Raw genomic sequence first — 26,188 nt, forward strand, 5'->3', positions numbered from 1 at the left:
TCGGCCCTCAAACTTATTAACTGCAGTCGCATCACATTGTATGAAAAATAAAATGTCAAATTGGACTTTCAAAGACTCAAATAGAATGACAAATTATTTGGCACCAACTATTATGGCTTCTCTAATTTCTTGCTTTTACTGCTTCCATTTGACATTTTTACTTCACCTTAAATAGAGCGAGACAATGACCTAGACTTTTCTTTCTCTTTCATCCCACGCGGAGGGTTTCCATTTGTTTATTTAGCTTGAACGTATAAATATGAGCTGGCAATGAGACGCTAATTACAAAACTTTCCTGCATTATATTCATTTCCCCTTTATACAAAGCACTAATTTACAAACTTGTATCACCGCAAACACTGTTGAAGACATTGTTTCAATTTCTGAAACGTCACAGGCTTTGATACAAATGAGTCCATACCATTAGCAAGGCATTCCGCTGCACTCTCTGCTAATGCATTTGCTGTCATCTGCAAGAGGCCAACTTATTCCATCAGTACATAGCAAAAGTTGTCATATGTTCCCTGTTCACGTTTCCTTTTAATGTAGATTAGAGTGCAGTAATTTCTCATGTCTATAAACATGTTAAGTAAGATATTGGGAGAAAAAATAAAAAACAATTACTAATTTTTTATTTTTTTTAGCATGTCAAAGGGTGTCAAATCAATTACCGCAATTATAGAGATTCTCTTTCTCGAGGCTCCCAGAGAATTGCTTGACGGTGAATCCAAACATGGAAGGCCTAAGTCAATTCCAGCCTCTACAGCTGCATTCCAGTTGCCATTTTCTTCAAAAGAGCGAATTAACCTTGTTGCTTGAAGGCCATCCATTACTGGCATACAAACATCCTGTATGATATGCAAAAAAAATGTCAGCTATCGAGCAAACGACTACTTGTCTGACAAATAAATGTAGATTCTAAGGGAATTACCATTAGAATAAGATCATAGTTGTAAGAATGAACAGCCCGAACAGCCTCCAAACCATTGTTCACGACATCTATGGCATGACCCAGCTGCTTCATCATGGATTGCGTTACCATAACATTAATTTTGTTATCTTCAACGAGAAGAATTTTTGGTCTTGAAAAGGATTTGGGTACTTCCGACTTGTCTGGCTTGATCCTGTCAGATTTGTCACTAGTGCCTCCCTGAGAAGTACTTTCTCCCTCACTACTTTCGGTCAGGTGAGTCTCCTCCCTGATCTTTTTACAGCTCGGAGAGTGTGTACCACTTTGGCTATTACTTGGACATGTTGAAGATCCATTGTATCTATTCATAACAAGGCTATTTATATTAATACGCCGTGTTTTGCCTTGCCCAGTTAGCTTTGCCGCATCAGGATGTCTCTCCTGCCTTAGAGAGCTTTCAGTAACAGAAGATGTTTCAGTGGCATCAGCAACTGAACAAGCATCCTCGAGCAAAGATGAATCTCTTGATGTGCAATTACTTGAGGGTAAGGAATCAGAATCCTCTGGTGAAGAATTCAGCTTACTTAAAGGATCATATCCGCTATTCGCCCTCGATGCTGGTCCACCGGATGAGAATAGAGAACCAACTGCATTAGGTTGAAAGAGGAAATGCCCACTAGTGGCATCATCAGTGACAGGAACAGAAGATACTTCATCACCCATGTCTGAGAGTTCATCGGCATCATCAGATGGGTCCCGTTTTGGGGACAACTTACATGGTAATACAAATGTAAATATTGAACCACAGTTCTCTTGGCTGGTCACAGTGAGGTGGCCTCCCATCAGCTCAACCTACCCAAAATGGAGTTTGAAATATTCAATAAATATCGGATAAAAAAATCCAACCGACTAGGTATATAGAGTTTGTAAACTAAACTGTATAACCAAAAAAATCAACAGAACTATGAAGAATCAAAAGGAGCATAATTTTAATTTATTTTTGTGCATGCACTTCAGTGGATATTTCCTAAACAGAGAACAGTTGTCAGCAAACGGTTCGACTTAGTTATTGACCTTGAACTGTCAAGGTTGGTTCACCATGTTGAAAATTCCTGATGAGTGGGCCTTGTATGTGAACTGATACATAATTGGTTACCTAAAAGCATGATCAGAGTATAATGTCTTCGGGGGTCTAATTTTCAGGGTTTGTAGTTTTAAGGACCATGCTTTAACGCTTTTAAGCGTTAAAATCTATTTTGTACGAGTTGCAATGGAAATTTTCTTATGTACCATATTTGTAAATAGTACCAGCCAAATACCTTTAAATATCCACTCTAAGTAGTTGAAAAATTCCCTCGTTCAATATAGTTCTCTATTTTCTTTTTCATTTCGATGATAGTTCATAATAATAATCGCAGCCGCTTTTTTTTAACTGATAGCCAATTGAAGTCCAGAAAAGAAACTAATTTTAGTATAAGTCAAAGAAGAGACAAAACAATGAGCAACCTACCAGTTGTTTACAGATTGCAAGACCCAGTCCTGTTCCTCCATATTTTCGTGCATGATCTGCACTTACTTGCATGTACTTTCTGAACAATGTTGGTAAACCTTTTTCTGTTTCAAGAAGCAATAAACCTGTGAGTTCATTGGCATATATTCAGATAGTTTCAGCCATGAAGCATGAGAGAAGGACTACGATTCCAAAATCCAACTATTTATTATAATCATCTAAACAGAACCCATTGACAGATGAACAACCACCAATAGCCAGTTTTATCAACTTTTTAATCAATGATGCAATTCAACAGATCAAGGAGACCATCCGGGTGGGATATTGGACTATAATCATCTATCATCAGTGCTAGGTGCATGTCACCTGATCCTACATGAATGCTTGGGCATAAGGCCTAAACTGTGTTCTATGTGTGGGATACTTTACTTCTACCCGAAGATTTGGGAAGGGCAGTACTATTATACCTGGAATACCAATTCCTGTGTCATATACATCGCAGCGGAGCCACACTACTGCATCTTGTGAGTCATGCTGATGCTTCTCTTGATCTTCATCCATTTTAACAGGTATTCTTTGCAGATCTTGAGTTCCAAAATGATCATGATTCTCCCCAGTTGGGTGAGAGGTGCTCTGAGATGCTGCCAGTGAGTTCTCTTTTGTTGCGTTGTTTCCTAAAACTGTAGAAAGATGCCCATCCCTAAAACCTGAATTTTTTCCTGGCACCACTTGAAGGTTGATTCCTACCTTCCCTTTATGCGTGAACTTTATTGCATTACTGAAAGGCAGTACAAAGTTTCTTAGGATTGTAAATGAAAAATGCTTTCTTAAATGCTAAAAAAAATAATTCATCTGTAAAAAAGGAGCAGTTTTTGCATTTCCTCTCTCTCTCTCTCCCTCTCCCTCTCTGACAATTATTGATATTCAAATTTCCAGGTCCATTATTCAACTCAAAAAAAAAAAAAAAAAAAAAAAAAACGGAAATTTTCGGTTCGGTCTGACATGAAGAGCATCTGAGCTTAATAAGGTACAGAATGTTCTCACGTAAGAGAACCATATGATGTAACAAATCAAAAAGCATAAATATGTATGGTTTTGCTTAGGAGATCCGGTAAGAATGCCAAATAATAGTATTTACCTGATTAAATTGGTCAGTATTTGACGAATTCTTAGCACATCACCAACAATCTAAGACAGAAAGTTTAAGAACAATCAGCATCTACAAAATTAAATATTTTACTTATGCGGGCCATAATTTAGAGGAGAAAAATTTAGATTTGGCATCAAAATATTTTCTGAATCAGGTGCTAGTAACTGTTACCTCCAGCGGAACATCATTTGCTACATGACCTTCTAAGGTTAGCACTTTCTTTAATGATGCTGCAGCAGTTTGTAGCACATGTTTTACAACCTCTCTCGGTCGGAACTTAGCAGCTTCCAATTTCATAACTCCTAAAATGTAAAAGTAGAGACACAAGTTTTGCAGGTACTGGTCAGGTATTTATCCAGGTCATGCACAAAGTGATGCTATGAATGATAAATACTAATTATAAGAAGAAGAAGAAGAAGAAGAAGAAGAAAAAAAAGACCACGGATTTGGTCGCATTGCCCGCTGGATGACATGATGACTTATTGGCCAAACAGGGGAATGGTCTTTGCCATGTTTGATAAAACAGTCTCGCTAAAGAATTTGAAAAAGGCTCAAACTTCATACGATGGAAAGAAAATATTTTTACTTCTCACTAAATTATGAAGTTTCTTATCTATATCATGAAAGATGTCAGATGATATTATATCTATTCCTGAGATACTTTCAGTTCAGAGCTAAGAACAGATCACAGAAAAATGTGGAACTGCCTTACCTGACTCAACCTTAGATAGGTCAAGGATGTCATTAATTAGTTGCAAAACTAAATCTCCAGAAGATAGCATCACATCCAACAGTTGCCTTTGCTCGGGGTCCAACTTTGTGTTGGAAAGAATTTCAGCCATGCCTACAACCCCAGTAAGTGGAGATCTTATCTCATGAGACATGGTCGCCAGCATTTGTTTTGCTCGCATTGTTTCCTCTGAGGAAAACAAAGAAAATTGCAAAGTCCGGGGGTGAGCTTTCTCTGAATCGTAGGTTGACTTCAATAAAATAGCAGAGCATGTACAATTGCATTTACCTGTTATGTGAATTGTTTTATTCAGCTCTTTTTCTTTGGCTCTTTGCACAGCTATCTCCTCTCGAAGCTTTGCCATTTTTTCCCTTCTGATGACCTGCAATATTATAAGTGTCCTTAATTCTCTTAGTAACAGACGAAAAAGAAGATCTGAATAACCATGTTTACGTCATATGTGACGAAGTGTCTGAAGAATTGACTAAATAAGCTTACATCCAAAGTTGAGGGTGAGTTACCTGGTCAGTTACATCCATCCCCATATAATTCACACCTATGGTATCTCCTGTCTTGCTAAAGACTGGCTCAACATATATCAAAAATGTCTTTGAGCCAAATAATTCTGTTTCAAACGTAATTTCCCTTTTTGCTGGCAAACCCCTCTCCATGACCTCTTTCTTGAAATCTTGCGACTCTTTCACACCAGCTCCAGAGAATATCTCAACATCAGTTCTGCCGATGATGTCCTGAAATGTAAGACATTAACCCTTATTAAAGTCTATAGAAGCAAATGAAAATCCATTCTTTGGGATATTGATTTAAAAAAGATGCTATTACTGGTATCAAAATAAATGTATTAACATACATAGTTACATGCAACAAGCCTTAAAGGGAAGAATAGGTAAGCAATTACCTCTTCCTGCAAACTTGGAAAATGATTATAGATGAACCTGTACCGTAATTCTTTATCCTGAAAAAAAGAGGTGAACATTGAAAAGTGTAAGTCCTTCTGGCCTTGCTATTTTCTTCAACTATAGTATGGATATCTCTGCACGATTTCCACTTCGATAATAGCACACAAGGATGACATGACATGTCTTTTAATCAATTGACTTTGATATGTATTCAAAATGTAGGACTTATCCATTCATGAGATGGCAATGAACAATTATTCTTGCTGCAAGACAACTCCCTACGCTGAATTCTGCCAAATGTTTGATTGAATTTGATGAACCCATTACCATCTAATAACTTCACTTGTCTCACTGGTTTAAGAAGGTTTTGGACATTGGAATCAATTGGGAACCCAATGGTTATCTACCTCACTTAAGTTGAATAGTTAACTTGAAGGCTTGACTTCTCTTTGGAATTCTCAATCAAATCACGATCTCAAACAAAACATATTGAATCAAAGGTATGTACGCAATTATGCAAATTTATTACAGAACATGAAATATGAGCCAGAACATTAAACTTTAGACATCTTGAGATGTATAATGCAAAGATTCCAGATGAGGATGAATTTTTTATACATTCCCCAGGTGATACAACCATATGTAGCACTTAAGTTACTCTATCGTTATGTAGGCTTTGGAATCAAACCTTGTTCTGTTTTTCATGAAATTGACACATATGCATGCAAGTTTATCAAGATAGCCAGAGCCTGAAGAAAACGGCTTGCCATTACTGAAGAATTCCATCAGTCATCTAAAATAAACTAATGAAAAACACATGCCTAATATGACCCATAATGAAGATTTAAATGACCTGAGGCCCCTCGAAAGAAAAAAAGAACAAAACATAAGTTGTTTCATCAGTATCCTGCCAGGCCAGAACAACTATTGAATAATGTCCCAGTAGTCCAAATTAAAGTCCCAAAACCAGATTAACATTATCCAGCCAAATTTTAGGCTATGGGATATTCATGGCGGAACAGATCTATTGACTACTTCATATTATACTGACATCACAAGGTGAAGTGCGCATGTTGTGCTCAGCAATGCTTCAGATAACAATAATTCAAAAACCTGTTACTGTAACCGATCACAAAAATAATACAAGAAATATAACAGTTGCAAGTATCTAAAATCCCATTATAACCCACTAGGAGCCCTACTCTCCATCCATAATGGATGGTTAATCAAAGAGAAAAAAACAAGATTACCTGATGGCCAATGACAACGGGAGCATTCTGGAGGACAAAATGCAAAAAGTTGTCAGCTCTTTTCAAAATCTGAGACAATTCTTCCACAGGAGAAGACTGTCTTTCCATATTCTTTATATTTTCCTGCAGCTTCTCCTGTAGTATGTGCTCCCTTTGCATACTTGCTTCCAGCAGTTTGTCTAGCTGCATAGCCTTCTGCTTCCAGTACTTAATTGTATCAAATTCTGCATCAACTTCGACCTTTTTATTCTGAAAAACCACATCACTCTTCCTCCTGGGTACAGCTTCCCAGATATCATAAACCTCATCTAAAATGGATATTGATCTCTTATCACCAACATATTTCTCTTCCTCAAACTTGTGGGCCTCCAAAATTTCCAATTTCTTGAGCTCAACTTCCTTCCTCTGTTTGCTTAAAATGTCTAGCTCTTCTTTAAGGAGGCGAACAGCATTAGCCTGCTTATATTCCCAGTGCTTGACAAGGAAGGCCAACTGGGAAGAACCTTTCTCACTATAATTGGTAAGCTCCAGAAGCCTCTTGAAATCTACAATAGAAGGTTCTTCAACAATATTAACCTCCTCCAACATGTCTTGGTCTGCTCCAGGCTTTTCTACATTGAATTGCTTTGCAGCTTCTTTTCCGAGATCCTCCGGCCACATAGACGGGAGAACATCGATCTCCATCTCTTCTAATAAATCACCTCCCATCTCACAAACCATGAGAAAGTCCAATATCACATCAGATATCAAGATCCTATCGATGTGAAAAATTCTGCAGGTCGTAATCCAATTCCTTATCAACACATGCCGGTTTCATCTGATGAGTGAACAGGTCCTCCAGAAAATATCTGGAGTTGTTTGTAGTTTCTCTGATGTCTTGTTCGTAATGGAAGATTTAAAATCAGATGAAGAAACCTACATATACAAAATAAAAAAACTTAATTCAGACATCATGCGTCCTTGACCAAAAAAAAAAACGGAGAGAAAATTTGAAATATTACAAAGGGCGCAAAAAAAATCTGAGTGATGCTGGCTAAGTACTAAGAAAAAAAAGAGTATAGTTACTGAAACAAAAATCGAATACTTGGTATCATAATGGAAAGGATGTAACAAATGAAGGTCGACACGACACTCTAAGTCGACGGATCCCTTGGAATGAGAAAGGTCTTCAGGCTTCCCACACATTCTTATCCGATAGTATTGCAGAAGAAAATATCAAAGAGATCATATATCTCTTTGACTCTGTGACTTCCCAGAACCAGACAACAAATACGTTCAGGCATTCCAAAGACAAACTCTAAAAGGATTATGAGGTCATTTTAGTCCAGCAGAGAAACATAGGTCATCTGGACTGCATTAAGTAACGGTGGTAATCAAATCTGAATCCCATCACAGAATTCGAATTGATAGTGAAAGGGCCGCCACTGAAAAGTAACTAAAATCAAACTCTCCCAAGGACAAAGAATCCCCAGCGTTTTCGACCGCAGCTTCCCTGCATTGGCGGAAACAAATCAAATCATGCTTTAATTCTGTACGAAGTGATCAGAATTACCTGAAAGTCAAAACCGGAACGTGCATTTGAAGCCAAACTCCTATCCTACCCAATCTTAAACCAGGAAAAGGAAGCTCCGGATTTAAGATAAGAAAAAGTAAAACACTCAAATACTCGGCGTCTGAACTTTCTCCGGTGTCGATCTCTACCGATCAAGAAAAACGGCCTAGAAACGTGCAAACGAGGGAGACAGAGCGAGAGAAAGCCAACCCGAAAAAGAAATGACTAAGAGAGAGAGAAGGAGAGGGCAACAACCATGTGATGTGGGGGAAAAACAAAGAGAGAAAACATCACGACGCCATGTGCTGGGAGGTCAAAATATTAGAGAAGAAAAAAAAATGCGCAACTGAGTTTTTTTATTTTTAAAGATTCTGTTGGTTGAGTACTTGAAACAGCGAGTAACCGCGGCAGCGGGAAGGTTCCGGCCGTCGGCGGCGCCTTCGTTCTTCCTCGCTCTATTTCTCGGTCGAGATGAGATCGACGAGGGAGAAGGGGAGAGATTGTTTTGGGATTACGAAAGACAGGCTTTTTTAAAAATGCTTCCTCTCCCTCTCACCCGCCCTTTTTGCGTCGAAATGGCGTCGGGCTTTATAGGTTACAGACCGTTAGCGCGAGACTTTATGCGGACTTCCGTTAAGAAGACCCTTCTCGGATCTTGACACTCCGAAATGAATCTTTACTTGAGCCCTCGAGCTAAATCTAAATTGGATTTGACTCGTGCATTTAATGATTTGAAAGGGTGGGGAGTATACAGTAAATTCACGAAATTTGCTGACTTTTAATTAGGACCGTCAATTTTATTCGTTTACAACTTATTCCGATTAAAAAGATATTTTCATGGTTTAATTTTAATCAAACGATTAGATAACTAAATACAAATTAAAAAACCATAATTTATCCAACCAATCATTTATGGTCCTAGTTTTAAATACAGTTAGCAATAATTTAAAAAATAACAACTAGTACACATTACAGTTTTTAATTTCAAATGTTTAACAAGGGATTGTGTTAATTGGAGCCTATCCGAGATTAGATAATTACGGATAGGGCCCACAAATGACGTTTGGCCTACTTTTGATCGAACTCTTCTATAACTCTTAAAAATCAATTCCAATCTGATAATGGAAAGCTTTCCACCAACCTAAAATTGTTTGTGAACGGGAATTGGGGATTCCTTGCCTCCTCAATCATTACAATAACTTTTTCATCCAACGGGAAGGTGAAGGACTGCGTATTTCTATTCCCCACTCATCCACCATCGTCCTAGCGTTTTTGAGTTTCCGACGTCACTGATTCAAAGAAAGAAAGGCCCAGTTCATAATGTGATTTATCAACTATAAACCTAACTCTTTAACAGATTAATCTACGCAGAAGTCGCGTTTATCTCCATCGAGCGACACGTGGAGGAGGCAATTCGGAACTGTGGATACGGAAGAGTGGGACCGCATTCCTGGACGAAACGCGGCACGTGCGCAATGCTTCTCGATTCCGACCACAATGCCAGCTGAAGTGCTGACGTTAGAACTTTTTGCAGGCCCAACGATTCGAAACGGAACACGAAGCCACGTATGCAAAGAATAATTGACTTGGGTTAGTGGCAGTAACGGACCGACTGTTTTTCGTGCCAGAGGGGCTGATTCGCCGCGACCGCATCCAGAGTTATGACACGTGTATACGGACAAGATACCGACTTTTTTAATTGCTGTCTTCGATATAAAGTAAATAAACAATAAAAGTAAATAATTACATGGGTCACATGGTCTTTCCACCAATTGTCGTGCCCCTCGAATCGTCCGCTCATGCAATGGGCATTGGGATCTCATTTGGTAGGTATTTTTACTTAACAGAAAATCATTAGAAAAATGTAGGAGACATAATTTAAATGGTTTTGCTGCCATGTTAGATCCGTAATCTACAAATTTTAATTACATGTTAAGACGGGTTAATTATGTTTAGGATATTAAGAATTAAGTGATTAGTTTTACACTTTAAAAAAATAATAATAAAAAATAAAAAAACAATTCATGAACCCTAGGTATCTGGAAATGGCGTTTACCCGACAAAAGAGGATCTGAGAGTAGGATTAATACCAGTAAACAGTGAAACATAAAATAAAAAATTAAGCCTTTGAAAGGATAATAATCATCAAATGACAAATGCAAGACCTCGTTGACGCCGCCGAGTAACTTTTGTTTAGCCCTTAAATTATTGCTTAAATATGTACGAATTCAAAGTTATGCCACATCCTCTTTCCATTTAATTGTAAAGTCGTCAACTGGCGATTAGAAGAAGAACCCAAGTGAAGTAGCTAGCTCCACGAAGCCGACGCCACCCGATTGACGGGACTGTTCATTGCATCTGATAGCCCCCCCGTTTTGATTTTCCAGAGATTTAACGAGTCGTAAATAGCAAATGATTAAATTAAAAAAATGTTTTATGAAGTGAAAATTGGAGAAAATTAACTAGGATTCTTTTGATTTGTATTTGGTGTGAGGAAAATCGACTAGGATGATGCTAATCGCATGAAATTAATAGATTAATTAAACTAGATTACCTACTTAAAATGTCTGTGAGCTGATCAGTAAGGCATATATGCTCCATGTCCTTCATGTTACCATTCCTAACATGAAAGACAATTTCCTTGTTTTAAGGATTATTTTAGTGAGAAGAGACTGAAGGGTCCCATGTTCCCATGTTGGATGCTGTAGTCGTTTGCGAGGGAGCTCTTTTATTCGCAATTTCAACATATCATTTAATTCATTATATATATATATATATATTAATATCCGAGACGTCTTAACGAAATCACCCGTCGCTCACGCAGCCCATTTGGCAGTCGTAAAAACACTTAGATGGGGTGAGAGAGGCTCGAACTCTCGAACTTTTCTTTGTCAAAAAGAGAGTAGGAATAATTAAAATAAAAAAATAAATGAAAAAAAAAAAAAAAAAGGTGAGCATGTGTGTGACCCGCGTCTGATTGGTATTTTAAGTGGTCATGATAATGAGATCCACCTCAGATATCGATGGTTATGAGGGCAACATGGGCCCGCCACTTACATCACGTTCTCAGATCCGACAAATTTTGAACGTCCGATCAAGTAATAACAAAACCCCAAAAACAATTGCCTTGATTAGATAGTCTCTCCAATATTTAATGCAAAGGCAATTATTCAAGTTAACAGCTGGGTGCATGTTCCTGCACCTACGCAACCGCTTCTTTTCGTTTTTCTTATCCATTCCTCTTCTGCTCCTTGTTTTATCCATCTTAACAATACGGGAGAAGGAAACTCAGATTCGACTCGTTCCTTTTATTTTCATGTGAGTTCCCGTTGACTCAACTCATATTGCAATTTGCAACAGAGCCTAGTTGACTCATATCACATTCAATTGTCTTTAGTTGTCTTAAAGACCCACCCTAGTGGCAAAGTAAACAAATTAGGCATGAGCTACTTGTGTGAAGAAGAAGGATCAGATATCCACTGCATCACACCAAATGGTAGTCCTAAAAAAAAAAAAAAAAAAACTTATTTTAAATGGGTGATGACAAAAATGTCATGTTAATTGAGCAGACACAGGAATTGAATTCGACAAATGCATTTGGTCCGAAGTTGACAATTTCGATGAGATTTAATCTTATACTGAGACCAACTTGAATTAATTTCTCGTGAAGGTTTACCAAAATGGTGGCCCCTGTCACAACACGACAGCCACGGAGGGACCCAATACCCTCTATAAAAAAGAAGCAAGTAAAATAAGAGAAAAAACGGAGAGTGGAACATAATGGCAACAAAAGACAGGTCTGTCACAATCCAAGCAAAAAGAAGAGAAGGTGGTGGAGGGAAACATGGACACCCTCAAAGCCCGGAAAATACAAACCCTAACCTACAGCATAGAGCCCCCCCTCATGGTTGGCCTCGTAATGGGCTCTAATTCCTGAGCAAAAGATGAAAACAAGTGAAGGAAGTGAGAAAGGTGTCCCCTGTCATGGGCTGCATGATCCGGGTTTCTTGAACCTTGATGCGTCATCATCATTGTCTTCTCAAAGCTAAAGTTACAGCCAAATCAGATTTACAAGTGTTAAAACACTTTTAGCATCGAAAATGACGAGAAAAAAATATCGAAAATTCTGCTTTATTTGGCCCATGACATTTTCACTTTTCATTTTTGGATTCAGAAGTGTCACCATGTTCCGGTTGCCCAAATCGGACCAGGTTTTACCGGTCTTAATGCAGAAGCGGATCAAGGCTACTCACGTTAGAACGGAATAGACGGTTAAGCCTGGTTATTGATCATTTAACTCTTTTTTTTAAATTTTAATTTATTATTTATAAAAAAATAATTTATTATAAATACAAACACCATAACTATTTTTTTTTTGTTTCGGGCACAAATGTAAGAAAAAATTGGTCAGACAATGACTTTCTTGTATGAAGATGTCTTTTTGATACATAAATTAAGTACGAGAATGGTGAATATCATCATCCTTGGTTGGAAATTCATATCCAGAGGCAAAATTAGAAATGATTTTTTTAAGATATATATTTCTAAATGTTTATATCCCAAGAAAAATTATATGATTTTCTTGATAAGAATTTTCAATTGGAAAAATATTTGTAAAAAACATGATGCACCCATGGTCCCTAAAAAATACCTTTCTAGAATTTCCCCCAAAAAAACAGTACTAACAGGGCCTTAATCTAAATGCCAAGAAGCATAATATTCCCTTCCTATATAAGAGTTAAAAACTGGTAAAAGACGTTCACCTGGCAACAAATTTACACATTTCACCTGGCAGCAAATTTACACATTTCAGAAACACTGTTTAGTGCTAAAATAATAGGGGTCGGGTACTCGAAATACGAGTTTGGAAATTTGAAAGCATATACTTAATTTACAAGCTTGTGTCCTTCGTAACGAATAACGCCAATCCAAACCTGAGGATGAATTGCTGTTGCAAATTATTCTCCATTGATCATGAGGGACCGGAAAGGCACTCTTTTAATCTCCACAACAGTTGAATGTTGATTTTTTATTGGTTGTTTCCACGGCTCCCCATCCATCTGCATAAATGCGTCTTTCCATTGATCTCCCCTGATCTCTACTCTAATTCCAGCAGCCTAAATACATCAATTAAATGATATTTCTGTGATTAGTACTGAGTACCAGAAATAACTAAAAAACTCAAAAGCCTAGGTTAGTTTCACGGGCCTGCATCATAAATTTTGGCTTCATGAAAGAAGAGAATTTTGATCTTCTTTGAAAAACTCGTCTTTTATTGTTGTACCTGCGCAATATGCTTTGCAGAAATGAGCTCAATCATAACAAACGATGCATGCCATCCGTGCTTGAGGCCAAAAATCTCTAGCAACCCGTCATCAGAATGAGCCTCAACAAAGCCTCTCTAGAAAGAATGCAATTGTACTGGTCATATTGGGAAAGCATGCACGTCTAATTATATGTAAGAAGAAGAAAAAAGGCTGGTTACATACATGCACACGCATTCTCTCTACAGATCACAAAACAAGTGTTTATTCACATTCTGCACTGCACACGTTGTCTTTATAGATAACAATACAATTGCTTATCACACTTTTAAGAACTTGGATAATAAGTATCTTTGACAGCAGGGGAGCTATTGCTAGTGACAGAGTTCTGATCAATTACACATATTCTGAAACTAAAACATAACAAAGGGCCTGTATTTTCTCTTCAATTCCCTCTATCTTACATTACATGCATTGTAGCTTCTCTGATTCTGGAATACATGATGGTGATTAAAGATGAAGATTTGGTGAAGCCATCTTTAGACTGTTAAATTGAGACTTCTATATAGGTGAACTTAAAGTTTACACGGAACAAACTGTTACAAAGTCTTTTCTTTTTCGATTATTAACCATCGAGATTACAAGGAAAGATGAAAGAAAATCAAGAACATAAGCAGGCCACCAAATTCTAGTCACAAATTGGGCTCATCATAGTCTTCTTAACTGCCAGATCCATTGTTCAGGATAGAGTCATGGACGGTGGTTTGATTCCAACATGGCACATATATGTTCATACATCTCATGCTCCTCAGAATCAGGAATGGGCTTGTTAAATTTTCAGTTTACTTTCAAAAGTGGAATAAGTATCCCATTTTGAAAATTGAAGTCGCACTCACTGGAGTGCAGAAGAGTTCTTAGGCAAAAAGGTACCTTCTCTAAATAGTCTGGCTTTAGGTTACCCCATGGATGCCTTCCACTTCCATAATTGTGTAAATTTAAAGCTACCAATGCTCGAACACTGGAAAAGAAGAATGAAAAACAATCATCAGTCTAAATTAGTAAAGATCTAGTTAAGCAAAAATCTTATGAATAGAAATTAACTGTTCTAAGCTTCTCTAGACTTTCACTAGCTTACAGTTTCTTTACTTGATAAAGCTTTTTAAGCCTACCATAACTTATTATTCTGATGCAAGACACATCCACTGCTGATGTGATATTTTATTACTGAGCAATACTTCCACAAATTGGACTGCTTTTTGAAAAGGTGAATACTGATTTTAATAAAAAGCCCATAATAATAAAAAGCTAGACAAGATCCAACCCAACAATTACAAGTGAAAAGAAGGCCCGTCAATTAGCTGTCTTAAGAAAACAACATTAGCCAAAGGATCAGTAAAACAATTGACTGGTTAGTGTACGCTTCCACTGGAAAGAGCTTCCTTCCAGAATATACAGAATCTCATCTACCATTTCTAAGTCTCCAAGGTGGCAGACATTGCCGTGAAAACCAGGAAAGAAGTACCACTCTGCATCACCTTGAACAATAAACAGGAGAGAAATGCTGACCATAGAACCTTATACCAGCGAGTAGGCCAATAGTTTTAGCTTCAAAGAGTTGATGAAACCAGAAGAACCAGAAAATGACATCAGAATGAAACCTGAGTGATTCCTGATAGTGCCTCCAACTTGAAACTGCCCTGGGTAGCCAACGCTAGTTTTCAGCAGATTTGCCTGTTTTTATTTTATTTTCTATTATTATTTATTTCTGGGGGGGTGGGGGGTCAGATTTTGAAGCCTTAAAAGCTCCAAATATAGTCATAGAACTGACAATAGGTAACATGTAAAGGTGAAATATACCAGACTTCAGGCCACAGTGTATCCTTTTCATTGGGATCACACGAATGTATCCTGCATCAGATGATAAAAACTAAAGGGTTTCATATCAACTGCTAGCACATCACTAATTACCTGGCACCAACACGGTGAACCTTGCATCAAAGATCTTTTGTTATTTTAGAACAGAACATACAAAAGCAAGTGTTTAGGTATAATCAAGATCACTTTGGCTGGACTACATTAAGCCCGAACCCAGATTCCCCGTGATCAACCCAACTGGACATGAACTCCTCTATAATAACATTATCCTACCTACAAAAGGTCAGCTACATGATTCCTCCATTGCTTAGAAACCAATAAGCTTTCTCAACAACTTAATACTCGAATAAATAGCATATATTGTAATTAAATTATAGATTGATATCACACAATTGAAGAAAAAAATGACATAAAAGTACTAATTTTTGGGGGCTTGCCTTGAAGGAACTCGAATCTGCTCCCACTCTGAGCAATTGACTTTCTTTATATGCAGCCGTAGAATGTTATTGAGTCCCCTGTGTAAATAAGGGCAAACCAATGAAGCCCAAGAAAATGATGTAAAACAGTAAATAAACATAAAATTAATGACGTTAAATATTTAAGGGTCAAATCCTTTCAGAAACAAGAGAAGAATATTTAAGTGAACAAGAAAAAGGAAGTGACACCAAGCATTACATAAAGATGCGACAGCCTGGATAAGACACTTTTAGAAATATGAAAGAAAGAGGGAAACTTCCAAAGACATTTAAGTATGCTGTGATTTTCCAACATGGAAAGACATTATTGAAATCTGCAATTAAATAAGAAACAGAGTAGACCGTGCTAATAGAGATAAACTCTTTCGTTCGTGTACAGGGTCCTAGGTTGTAGTTGGATCATCTCCTTAAAAGGCTACATTTGCATCTGATCAAACACCAGAATAACTAGTTGAACACAAATAGAAAAAACACCTGAAATTATTAACCCATCATGCTTGGGCTTCTACCTCCATTTCTATGGAGGGTGACAAACCTTGAGGTTATACAGAGATTACCAAAGAAAGAAGTAAATTAGTGCTCATATGCTTCTACTTTTATTCCGTCGGTTCCTGGTTCAATCTTGTGAAAGAATTGTTTTGAGTTACTTGCACAACATGGCATTGTGGGTAGTGGGTCCTCCAAGTAACCACAGAAGAGACCGTTGTAGAAGAGTTGGGTAAGCTAAGGATACTTTGTACAAGGAAATCATACTGGCTACCACAACTACACTGATATTATCAAGCATAGATCAACTGGTCACTTTCCAGGGCAGTCGTATAATTCTAATTTGAATGAAAGAAAATAGGAAGATTATTTCTTTATTGCATAAAACCAATTGCACCAATCTTGATAGGGATTGGATCCCGTCATTCAAAGTATGCAAGTCATCAGATAATCACCTTTTACAACTAAATAGTCCAATGAACGTTTCAAAAGCATCTAAACAAACTCAGCAGAAAACCATAAAAAATCTCTTATAACAAAATGGAGACACTATGCATCCAGATAGCTACCTCAAACCTGGATCACTTGTGCATGGTGTAAAGAACCATCCTTGGGTGCAGCTATAACCAGAGTAAATCAACTGTCAAGAGTAATAACAAAGTTAGTCTATTGCCAATATTATATGGCCTTAAAAAAGAAGAATCTGAAGCCTTTCCTCATTATCCCAACAAACTAAATACAGCAAGCAAAGAAAGACTAAGTTCAGATACTCTTTAAGTTCTAAAGAGTGTTATCTTCAGAAAAAAGAGGAGTAAAAGACGCAAGAAAAACACATTTACTTTGAATCAAGCCATCAACTATGTAGAAGGATTCCTGATGTCCAAATTGTTTTGGGAAAGAAATGGTTAAAAAAATCTCCCAGGCATATACCTTATTTGCTATTGGCCCATTTGCAAGGTTAGGCTTTTCATCACGTAAATGGTGGAACCCGTAAGCTACCTGAGCATCCATTCCTGTATCGAACAACAAAAGAAAATCCTTACCCAAGAAAAGGATCAAGGGAGAGCACCCTTTTGGAGAAAGACAAAAAGGAATTACATGATGTCAATTGTAACAGGATTTATCTAGGACATTGAACTAAATGTGCTTTAAATTCGGCTGCATTCTAAATAATTTTTGTTCTTAAATGACATAACTACTGGTTCCACACAAAGATTTGAATAGGACCTATGCTAAAATAATTATAAAACACTCCTTCGAAACAAGTAGATTTATCAGGAAAATGCCCCTCGATATCCCCATCCTGCACAAAGTCAGCAATGGAACATCAATATTAGGAGGGAAGAAAAGGAAAACAAAGATAATAAGAATGAGAAGAAGGAGATAAAACTGCTAAACTAGTCTTTCAATGCTTCATGCAAATGCAAATAAGCATCAGCAAAAAATCAGTTTTACTATTGATATGTGAAGAAATTTGAATGATAGATTCCGTAGATACTACCCACAACTATTTTTTTTTTGAAAAAAAAAGAAAAAGAAGAAAAAGGGTGAGGAAAACTTGAAATTCCTCAGAAATGTCCAGCCCAAGCTTTATCAACTAGACTGACATTTTCTGTAAAATTAGAACTAATATATAAATTAAAGCAAAAGGGTGGAAAATGTGAAATAGTTAGAAATCCAGATTCCATTTGAACACAAAGAAAAAAATAAATAATCAAGATCAAAGACTGAAAACCTGATGTAAAGAAGAATTTTCTTTACGCTTTAGAGAATGTGGCAATTCAATGTCTTCCTTAGATGGCATTGATACCACCACATGCCAACTGCAGCATAGAAAAAAAATGTCAGATAGAACCACTTGTTTTGAAACAAAAAATAAAAAATTAAGAGTAAGTTTAATGAATCCATAGTCACTGTCCAACAATTCTAACAAGAAAAAAACATACCTATCAAGACGGCAGATTGAACCACTCACTGCCTTAAAAAGAGAACGCTTGACAGCAGACCTCCATGCAAAAGGGAAGGAACCACCCTTTCAAAGTGATGAATTGTAAAGGTTAATAAACTACTGTAAAAACATAAAAGGGAATGACCCCTGCTAGATTGGTAAGGCTAGTATCTCACCCAACCAAAACTCCTGGCCAGATCATTCCCTGTACCAAGAGGAATGATTCCCAGCGGAGGAACTGGCTCTCGTTTCTCCCTGTATAGCTCTGCAAGACTGCTAAGGACCCAACCAACAGTCCCATCACCACCTGCAACCTGCTCAGAAAAACCTCAGTCTTCTCCTCATTAACATACATGGCCTAACAAACACATGAGTCCCTTTTCTCAAATCAATTACTGGTGAAAGCAACCAACTCATCATCCACATACTAATGCATGAAACAGGAGTCCTATAGATCACTTAGACACTTTTGTTTTTCCTTTGAAACTACCTGCACACTTTTTTTTTTCTTTGAAACTACCTTACACACATAAATATGCATACCCATTTTGTAAATATGTAAAATTCACAGCCCCTAATATCTAATTGCAAGTCACAAGCTGAAACATAAAAGGAAGGTTGAATCAGGTAGGTTGACAGCCAGTATAAAAACTCTCTCACATCCCATTGCATGAAAGGTAGGAAAAAAATTCATGAAGCAAAATCTAACATGGTTCCAAAAGGGCTTCAAAGAATGAAAGGATAAGTGTGTGCATCATATACATGCAAATTGGAACTGATTTACCATGACCCTCAACTTCTCACGAGTCTCTCTAGCACAGTTGTCACCACAATCAGCAATACTTTCCAGGCAAGCTAAGCCATATTGGACAAAGTCAGTAGGCTTCACAGTAAGAATATCGAAGACCTGCATAACAGTCAACACTCAGAGACAGTAGTTTTTGAAGTTGAAATTTTATATACAAAAGACTAGAAATGTCCTCTTGGGCCTCTTATTAGTTATGTATCTTTCTCTGTCCAGCAATAAAAGCCAATCAATATTTCAAAAAGAATTTACATAAAACTAGAAAATCAAGATTCTTTTCAACATAATGAAGGAAGAAAGGTTGTAAACGAGCTCAAGTAACAAAATTGAGTTACTAATAACCACTAATTCTTCTTTAAGATTCTATTTACAAATATTGATAAAGAAAACTTCAATCTCATTGGTTCACTGATGTTACTTCTCTCTGAAAGGAACCCAAGAGTAAGCTGACATCTTTCTCCTCCTCACATGCAATTCTTTTGCTTGATTTTCTCTCCTCAACTAAAAGTTTTGAGGACTGGAAAAAGTGGTGTATGAGAATTAAAAAAAAAATTGTTAAGGGCTTGTTTCTAAGAGTAATGTTGGAAAGTGTAAGTAGCGTCAGTGAGACAACTAAAGACCAAGCCAAACTGGTTCAGCTCCAGAACATGCAGCACCAATATAAGAGTGGCAGAAAGAGATGTATATAAGTGATTGTATTTTGAGGAAGAGCTACTGGGAAGCTGACTAAAGCAATAAACCAAAAGACTGAACCAACAAAGTCAATTACAGAAAGCAAACTTTTTGGCCAATATCATTAATGACTAAAATGAAAATTTACCAATAAATCTGGGGACGAAGTAAACCAAACAGTTTCAATCTCACATGTCCATTACCATGGACAGGCTTATACTTGAACATATGTTTCTCCCGAGTTGTTCGCCACAGGTATAGTTTTCTTTCTTTGTACATGTCAAGTGTAGATGTTTAAGAACTCGAAGCTTGTGTGACAAGAGGATTGACAAGTAGAAATGTACATAGAGTACCTGATTCACTAAAGTGATATATTTTTTCCTTCAATTTCTACATTGTTGTCAGCGCGACAAACAGTGAATTAGAACTCCTCCAACTTACGACTTCCAGTTTCTGGAGATTCTAAGAAAATCCACATACCTGAAGAAAAGCGAAACTCAAAGCAAGTGGCTGCCCGAAGATTAAGCTGAACTCGAACTTATCCTACTTTTAACTATCCTTATGAGCTGATTTACTGAAATACAGGGGGCAAAAAAGAACCAGCTTGCGTAATGTTTCCCTCTTTCTTTCTTTCTTTCTCAAAGATACCAGCTTGGCCAACTTAAACAACGTGAAAGCATCAAATTGCTCAAGCCAAAGAAAAAAAAGGGAGGGAAAGACAGAACCTCCGCAGCAGCGCACACCAACTTCCAACTTCAAGCGACACAGCCAAAATCAAAAGGTAAAGAAGAAATAGTAAAATGACAGAAAAATGCAAACTTATTGACCTGTTCTTCGCCCATGAGTTGCTCAAGTCTGTCTTTGAGAATGGGTCCATGACGTCCTCCGCTGCGGGAATTAATAAAAATAATCATGGGCGCATCCGGGGCTTCCCGAGAACCAGGCGGCACGGAGGGCCTGACGTTGGGCTCCTTTCTCCGTATAGCCTCGATCATGGCAAGGCGAAGGTACTCGGGAATGAGAAGCCTCCGCTTGAGGTCGTCCTTATCGATCCGCATTCCCGACAAGCCACAGCCCCTGATAGAATCGACAAGCGACGATCTCGCGGCGATCCGGGTAGAGTTTGTGGCGCTCGAACTGGGCGACTCGGGGGCTCTGTCTCCGCCGTCGGAAGCCATAGTTCCCGATTGCGGAGATGAGATGCAAAATGAGATTTGAGCTGCTGAGAATTCTGGGAGGAGAACTGAAACCAAGCCGAACGACGGCACTAGATTCGTTTCTTGGTATTGGATTTGGATTTAATCAACCAATCCAAAGCGAACAAAAATGACGAATACTAGAAATTCAATTAGGAGGGAATATTTCAATATACGTGGAAATTACAGTGGAGAAAGGCTTTTTCAATTTCCCGCACAGGCATGGCAGCCGGTCGGGACTCGGCCCTCGGCCTCGTGTTGGACTCGAGGGCTGGGGGCTGTTTCCCGTCTACAGCTTGCTGTCGCGAGTAAGCTTTTCTAATATTACCGAAATACCCGTATATCTCCATCTTTTACATTTTCTTTTATTATTATTACTTTCTCTAGTCAACTAAAGCCCTTGAAAGTTAAAAATATTACAGAACCGTTAACTGTCTTTCATCATTTCACGTCACACCTCCGCTCGCGCGCAGACGAGACTACGTGAATGTTATTTTTACACCACTGTTGTTAAACCCGGCCAGCTCTGTCTCCACGGCGCCTCCACCAGCAACAGCCATGGATTTTCTTAAACTTTAAGGAATATTTTAATTTTCTTGAATCGAATCAAATTTCCCCATCACGTACATGAATTGAGCGCAGAGGAGGAAAAAGGAAGAAAGTTAGATGTCCGAAGGAGGAAGAAGCTCGATAGCCCACAAGAGTACAGACATTTTTCGTCTGTAAATAGAAGGGCAATATGGAATCTATGGAGTACCCAGTACACCTGTATACATTCCGAAATTTGTTTGAAAGTTGAAGAGTATAAGACGCTGCCATCCGCTACATTCAAATATTCTAACGGCTTCTGGAGTTTTTCCCACTCACGGTTAACTCGTAATTCATTGTTCAACATCCCTATTTATTTTGCGAGCAGTATAGGCATCCTGGTCACGTTGCAGCAATTAAGACTGCTGCTTGTCAAGAATTCCCTCCCCCCCCTAAATTTATCGTTTTTTTCTAGTCCCGGAAGGGCACTGATCAGAATCGAAGTTGAATGGCATCAGATTCCGGTATGAAGACCAGAATGGGGAGGATGGCAATTGCGTAGTTTAATGGAGACTGAGGCCGTTTACTGAACACATGGACAAAAATCAAAGTAGCGTTACGAATTTCGAATTGCGAATGTCATTTGTGAAATAGTTGACGACGAAACGCGCAGGTGGAAGCCCGCCGGCGGTAGTGGTAGTGACGACGGCTTTAATAAAAGTCCGGAAGAAAAGTAAGTGGATCGGTCTTTTCCACGCTGCTGTCTGGAAGAATGAAAGGAATTCTTGGCTTCTTTTCTTCGTCCACTTTCTATATTCGTTTTTTTGTTGACCCCACCTGGATTGTCTAGAAATGCTCTCAAATTCTCCATTTCTTGACATCAACGTTGCAGTTTGCACTACAAAGCAAGAATTTTCTTTCGCTTCATTTGCAATTATAAATTGGTTGATCTGGACTTCAGTCAATCTAATTTACGGGCGAATTCATTTTGATGAGATAAACTATTTTTTTACTTGAGCTAATTACTGACATATATTTTTAGTCAAAATCCTAGATACCGTTATTAGTGGAAGGCCTCAAAGAAATTAAGAGAATCACGTCAAGAAGCAGATGCCAGAGAAAGCGAAGGCTCACTAAATGGTGAGAAGGTGACATCTTCGAAAGATAAGTGAGTGAGTGTGAGCCCATGGCCTTGACTTGTCATAATATTATGTTTATTGGGAGATAATTAAGGAAATTAATGACAAGGGCATATAGATCATTTCGATGATTTTTCAAGAGAAATACTATTTATTTTAGTTACCCAGCTTGAAAAACCGGAGGTGGGGCCTCCCCTATCACTCCTGCTCTCCACAAAAATATACATTTAAAACGTAAAACCTAAATCCTGGAATTAACTTATAAATATTTAAAACCCATCCCTGCCCAAAATCGGGTCTGATCCAATAAAATCAGGTCAGGTTCCTTGTTAAAGATAACCCTTAACCACCCTTAAATCAATCTACTTCATTAGTTGAGTCATTGGGATAAGATAAGCGTGTTTAGAATTATCAAGGTTCCAACTTCCAAACTGTTCCCTAGTCATGTCCTAATTCAATTTTCCTTATAATAAACGAAGTCACATTCAGAAATTAGAGCCACAAGTACCTATTTTAACCTTGGCAGTTCCCTTCAAGCATTTTTCTCCATAGTGTGTAGTTGCAGTAATTTTGATCACTGCCTTCAACAGAAGGGGAAAGAGTGACTTTCTCTACCATGACGTTGGAGGAGCTGTCAATCCTGTATGAGACATCCACCCGTTCCAAGTTCAAGTGGTATGTTACATCATTCAGACCTGTGAGGGTTGTGTATTCTAAATCAACCGGGTCAGTAGTAGCCTCATCATGCTCCGACTCCAACTCCGACTCCATTGTCAAATTCTCCATTCCGTGGCTTGCTTGTTTCAAAAGAGTATTATGAGGGCGATTTTTTTGAGAAACTGACCTTATGTCCCATGAAAGAACTTGTTTGATCAAGCTTTGAAATTCGTCAGGTGAAGAATAAAGTGATTGCTTTCCCTGAAAGAAAAACAGAAGAAAGAAAGAAAGAAAACAATGTAAGACTAATAATAGCCAGGTAGTTTTTACACAACAGTAATTATAAAGGAATCTACTTCAGCAGCATGCAAATGTTTGAAGGACAACTTTTCTAAAGAAGGCCGATGAGAAAGTCATTCCTTCCTTGAAGATTTGATAGGCACTTGCATGTCACGCAATGGTCCTCTCATTTTTTCTACTCAACAAGAAAAAAGAGGAAGCTATAGGATAGTAGAAACTTACAGTTGTCGCCCAACAATTGGCAAGCATGGAATAGAAGTTTGGAGCAAAGTTGACAGAAGCAACAGTCAATGAATTGTCTATCTGCAGTTGACGTTTGAGTAGATGACATCAGATTATAATGCTTAAGCATGTTCATCTAGTGTGTGTGAATGTGCTTCTGAAAGGGTATGGACATTGTTTTAGTTCCATATGCATCATAACTTCCAGAGATTTCTGAAACTGTTTATACAAATGCAGCTCTGCTGAAACTGGGGGAAGAAATGAGACATGCTTCCTTATTTGCAATGTTCCCTTCCTTGTTCTGTAAAGTACATAATGAGTATGTAAATAACATAACGAAAATAATACCAAAGATTCTGACAATACCGTAACCCATTTTGGAACTTTTGCTCCTTGAATGCTGTCGGAATACGGAAGATAAGGTTTGATATCAAGTACTGGCTGTTGACAAAGGCCAATCTGTCAGTGCTAACTTGGAACTGTGGTAGCTCTAGGACCTGCTGCAGCTGTTAGAGGACAGCTTCACAGCTCCTATCTTGGTCTTATGCAGGAAGTCATATGATGCAAATACTCGCATTTATTTAACACCTGTGCCCTCCAAAAGTTAACTTTTCCAGACCAAGAAGTACAAAGGAAAAGGTGCCACTGAGGGCCACATTTGGCTTCCAGCAAGAGCAATTATTTGCTAACCGAGTTGAAGCCAAAGGAAAGCCCCAGGGAAATAAAGCTGACGATGCTAATCTGACAAGTAGTCAGACGGCAAGCAGCCCGATGGTATTCCTTGGAGATTCAGCTCTATATTCAACTGAATTTTAGATGTTTGTGATTGTACTTCAATTGTTTGGAATCATGTTTATGGGACTGCTAAACCACATGGTCAGCTAATGATTTAGCTGGCAAACTTTCTAAAAGGGGGATCACTTTTCAACAGCTTGTTGAGTGTTTCTATCCCTTTTTAATCTTCATATCTCCTTCTTCCCAATAAAATGTTGACCTGACTGTTTATTAGTTGGGCACTGACTTGACTAGCCAAATAAGTAAATTGTCAATTATAAACTGCAAGTAAGGTGCCCATGAAGTTGAACAAAGTTTTTGAGAGCCTCAAAACACATTTTGTTGTGCACATTTTGTGCATCACCCAGTCCATCAGCAAAATTTTGGTCCCATATCATCGCATCACAACATGGTGCAAAAACTGCAAACTGAACCTTACACCTGAAAGCCAGGCAATTTCGTTTCATATATTTCAAAAGTAGAGATTTATACCGTGCCATCAACAAGATCTACACCCGAAAGTAGAACGGTGCGCCCATGCACTGCCTCAACCTGGAAAATATAGTTTTTCCAAACAATAGGTCAGTATAGAGTTTCTTGTCACTTTTCACTGTACTGAATTCATCAGATTGAGAATTCCTAGTTTTTTTCCCCTTCTGATAAGAACAACAGTTAAATATTTCAACCTTCATTGGAGGCGGATCATCTCAAGGAGGACAAAATATGTGCATTCCTCTACATGAAATAATCATAAGGAACCCTTTATTTTGCTAAAAGCATTACAAACAAGTCATTTTGCATGCCGGCTAAAAAGAAATGGCAAAGGTTACTCCCAAAGAAGGAACAGAGCAACAGATATAGAGGAAAGAAAAAATGTTATACAACTATGATAGTGACTATAGAATCAGAAGTAAATTCTTTTTACTTTGATGGCATATGACTCTTAGAATATGTTTTTAGTATAAAGAACAAAATGCTGGCTAACAGGGAAAATTTCAGAAAAATTAACTACCTGGTAGAAAAGCAAGACTTTACAGAACCAATGGGAGTCATAGGGTAAGATTGCTGCTTTGTTTGGTCACCATTCTGTTGCACCAAAGATTTCCTTAAAGCCTCCAACAAGAGAAAACACAATAGTCAGTGAATTTTGTGAAGTGTCACATTAAATATTAATAAATTTTAGCCCTTATTGGACAAAAAACAAATATAATAAATGATTCTCTTAAAAGATTAATGGTTAAAGTTGGGTCTAAGTCCATCCCAAAATGACTAGCCTAATTTAGGAGGACTTTTGGCAACAAATAACCAGATGATTTTATTCTCAAAAAGAAAAAAGGAAACAGAGGATTTTCCCTGACATTAACCTATGTGAAATTTTTCCCATTTTCTACCTCAGGTCGAAGCCTACACAAGCAAAGAACAGGCCTAAGACTTGAATAGTACCAATGGGGACAAGCCAAATAGGGTACAAACTAAGCCCAATAGAACAAATGTCTTACTCTGATACCATGCTAAAGTTAGGTCCATCCTAAAATGACTAGCTGAAGATAGGAGGCATTTTCTTAACTAATAACCACAAGATTTGTCTTGACACTAAACTAAACAAACAAATAACATTAACACATAAGCACATGAGTACTTCACTTAAGTATGTAAGAGTCACAAAAAATGTTCATTGTTAGATAGTATGAAGTCATGTTTGTGGCAGTGAGACTCACATTTTCAAGACTTTAATAGTATGTAATGAAAGTTCAGTTCCAAGTGACACAATAAAAGGAATCCTTGTCATCATGCTTTCGAGTTATATAAGCAGTTGAATCTAGTCAT

At 37.8% G+C, this 26,188-nt stretch overlaps 3 protein-coding genes across 3 annotated transcripts; all 3 read right to left on the reverse strand.

The window, feature by feature from the left end:
- Positions 1-347: 347 nt before the first annotated feature.
- LOC137946971 (histidine kinase 5-like) lies at positions 348-7,187 on the reverse strand. The gene is made up of 13 exons (XM_068793260.1): positions 6,468-7,187; positions 5,217-5,273; positions 4,822-5,049; positions 4,589-4,682; positions 4,283-4,489; positions 3,742-3,872; positions 3,559-3,608; positions 3,102-3,198; positions 2,888-2,963; positions 2,421-2,524; positions 932-1,762; positions 675-848; positions 348-470 (listed from the first exon to the last, which is right to left on the reverse strand). The coding sequence occupies exons 1-13, from the start codon at positions 7,185-7,187 to the stop codon at positions 348-350; spliced, it is 2,892 nt and encodes a 963-aa protein (XP_068649361.1).
- A 5,524-nt stretch (positions 7,188-12,711) lies between these two features.
- On the reverse strand, positions 12,712-21,011 carry LOC137945813 (diacylglycerol kinase 7-like). Its single transcript, XM_068791856.1, has 12 exons — positions 20,373-21,011; positions 18,853-18,975; positions 18,245-18,382; positions 18,067-18,152; positions 17,856-17,943; positions 17,348-17,423; positions 17,051-17,133; positions 16,690-16,760; positions 15,596-15,673; positions 14,214-14,301; positions 13,304-13,420; positions 12,712-13,136 (listed from the first exon to the last, which is right to left on the reverse strand). Exons 1-12 carry the CDS (start codon positions 20,721-20,723, stop codon positions 12,978-12,980), a joined length of 1,458 nt encoding a protein of 485 aa, XP_068647957.1. The 5' UTR covers positions 20,724-21,011; the 3' UTR covers positions 12,712-12,977.
- A 1,796-nt stretch (positions 21,012-22,807) lies between these two features.
- Positions 22,808-25,436, reverse strand: LOC137946772 (uncharacterized; the record flags this gene model as incomplete). The annotated part of the gene is made up of 5 exons (XM_068793077.1): positions 22,808-23,326; positions 23,588-23,668; positions 23,954-24,028; positions 24,854-24,913; positions 25,374-25,436. Coding segments are annotated over 5 exons (684 nt in total), but the record flags the coding sequence as incomplete, so codon positions are not given.
- Between the last annotated feature and the right edge of the window lie 752 nt (positions 25,437-26,188).

The sequence above is a fragment of the Aristolochia californica genome, unplaced genomic scaffold (genome assembly GCF_029961685.1).
Source record: "Aristolochia californica isolate CCGP_79_NKW_82.1479 unplaced genomic scaffold, dmAriCali1.0.hap1 SCAF_12, whole genome shotgun sequence".
Taxonomy (NCBI): Eukaryota; Viridiplantae; Streptophyta; class Magnoliopsida; order Piperales; family Aristolochiaceae; genus Aristolochia; species Aristolochia californica.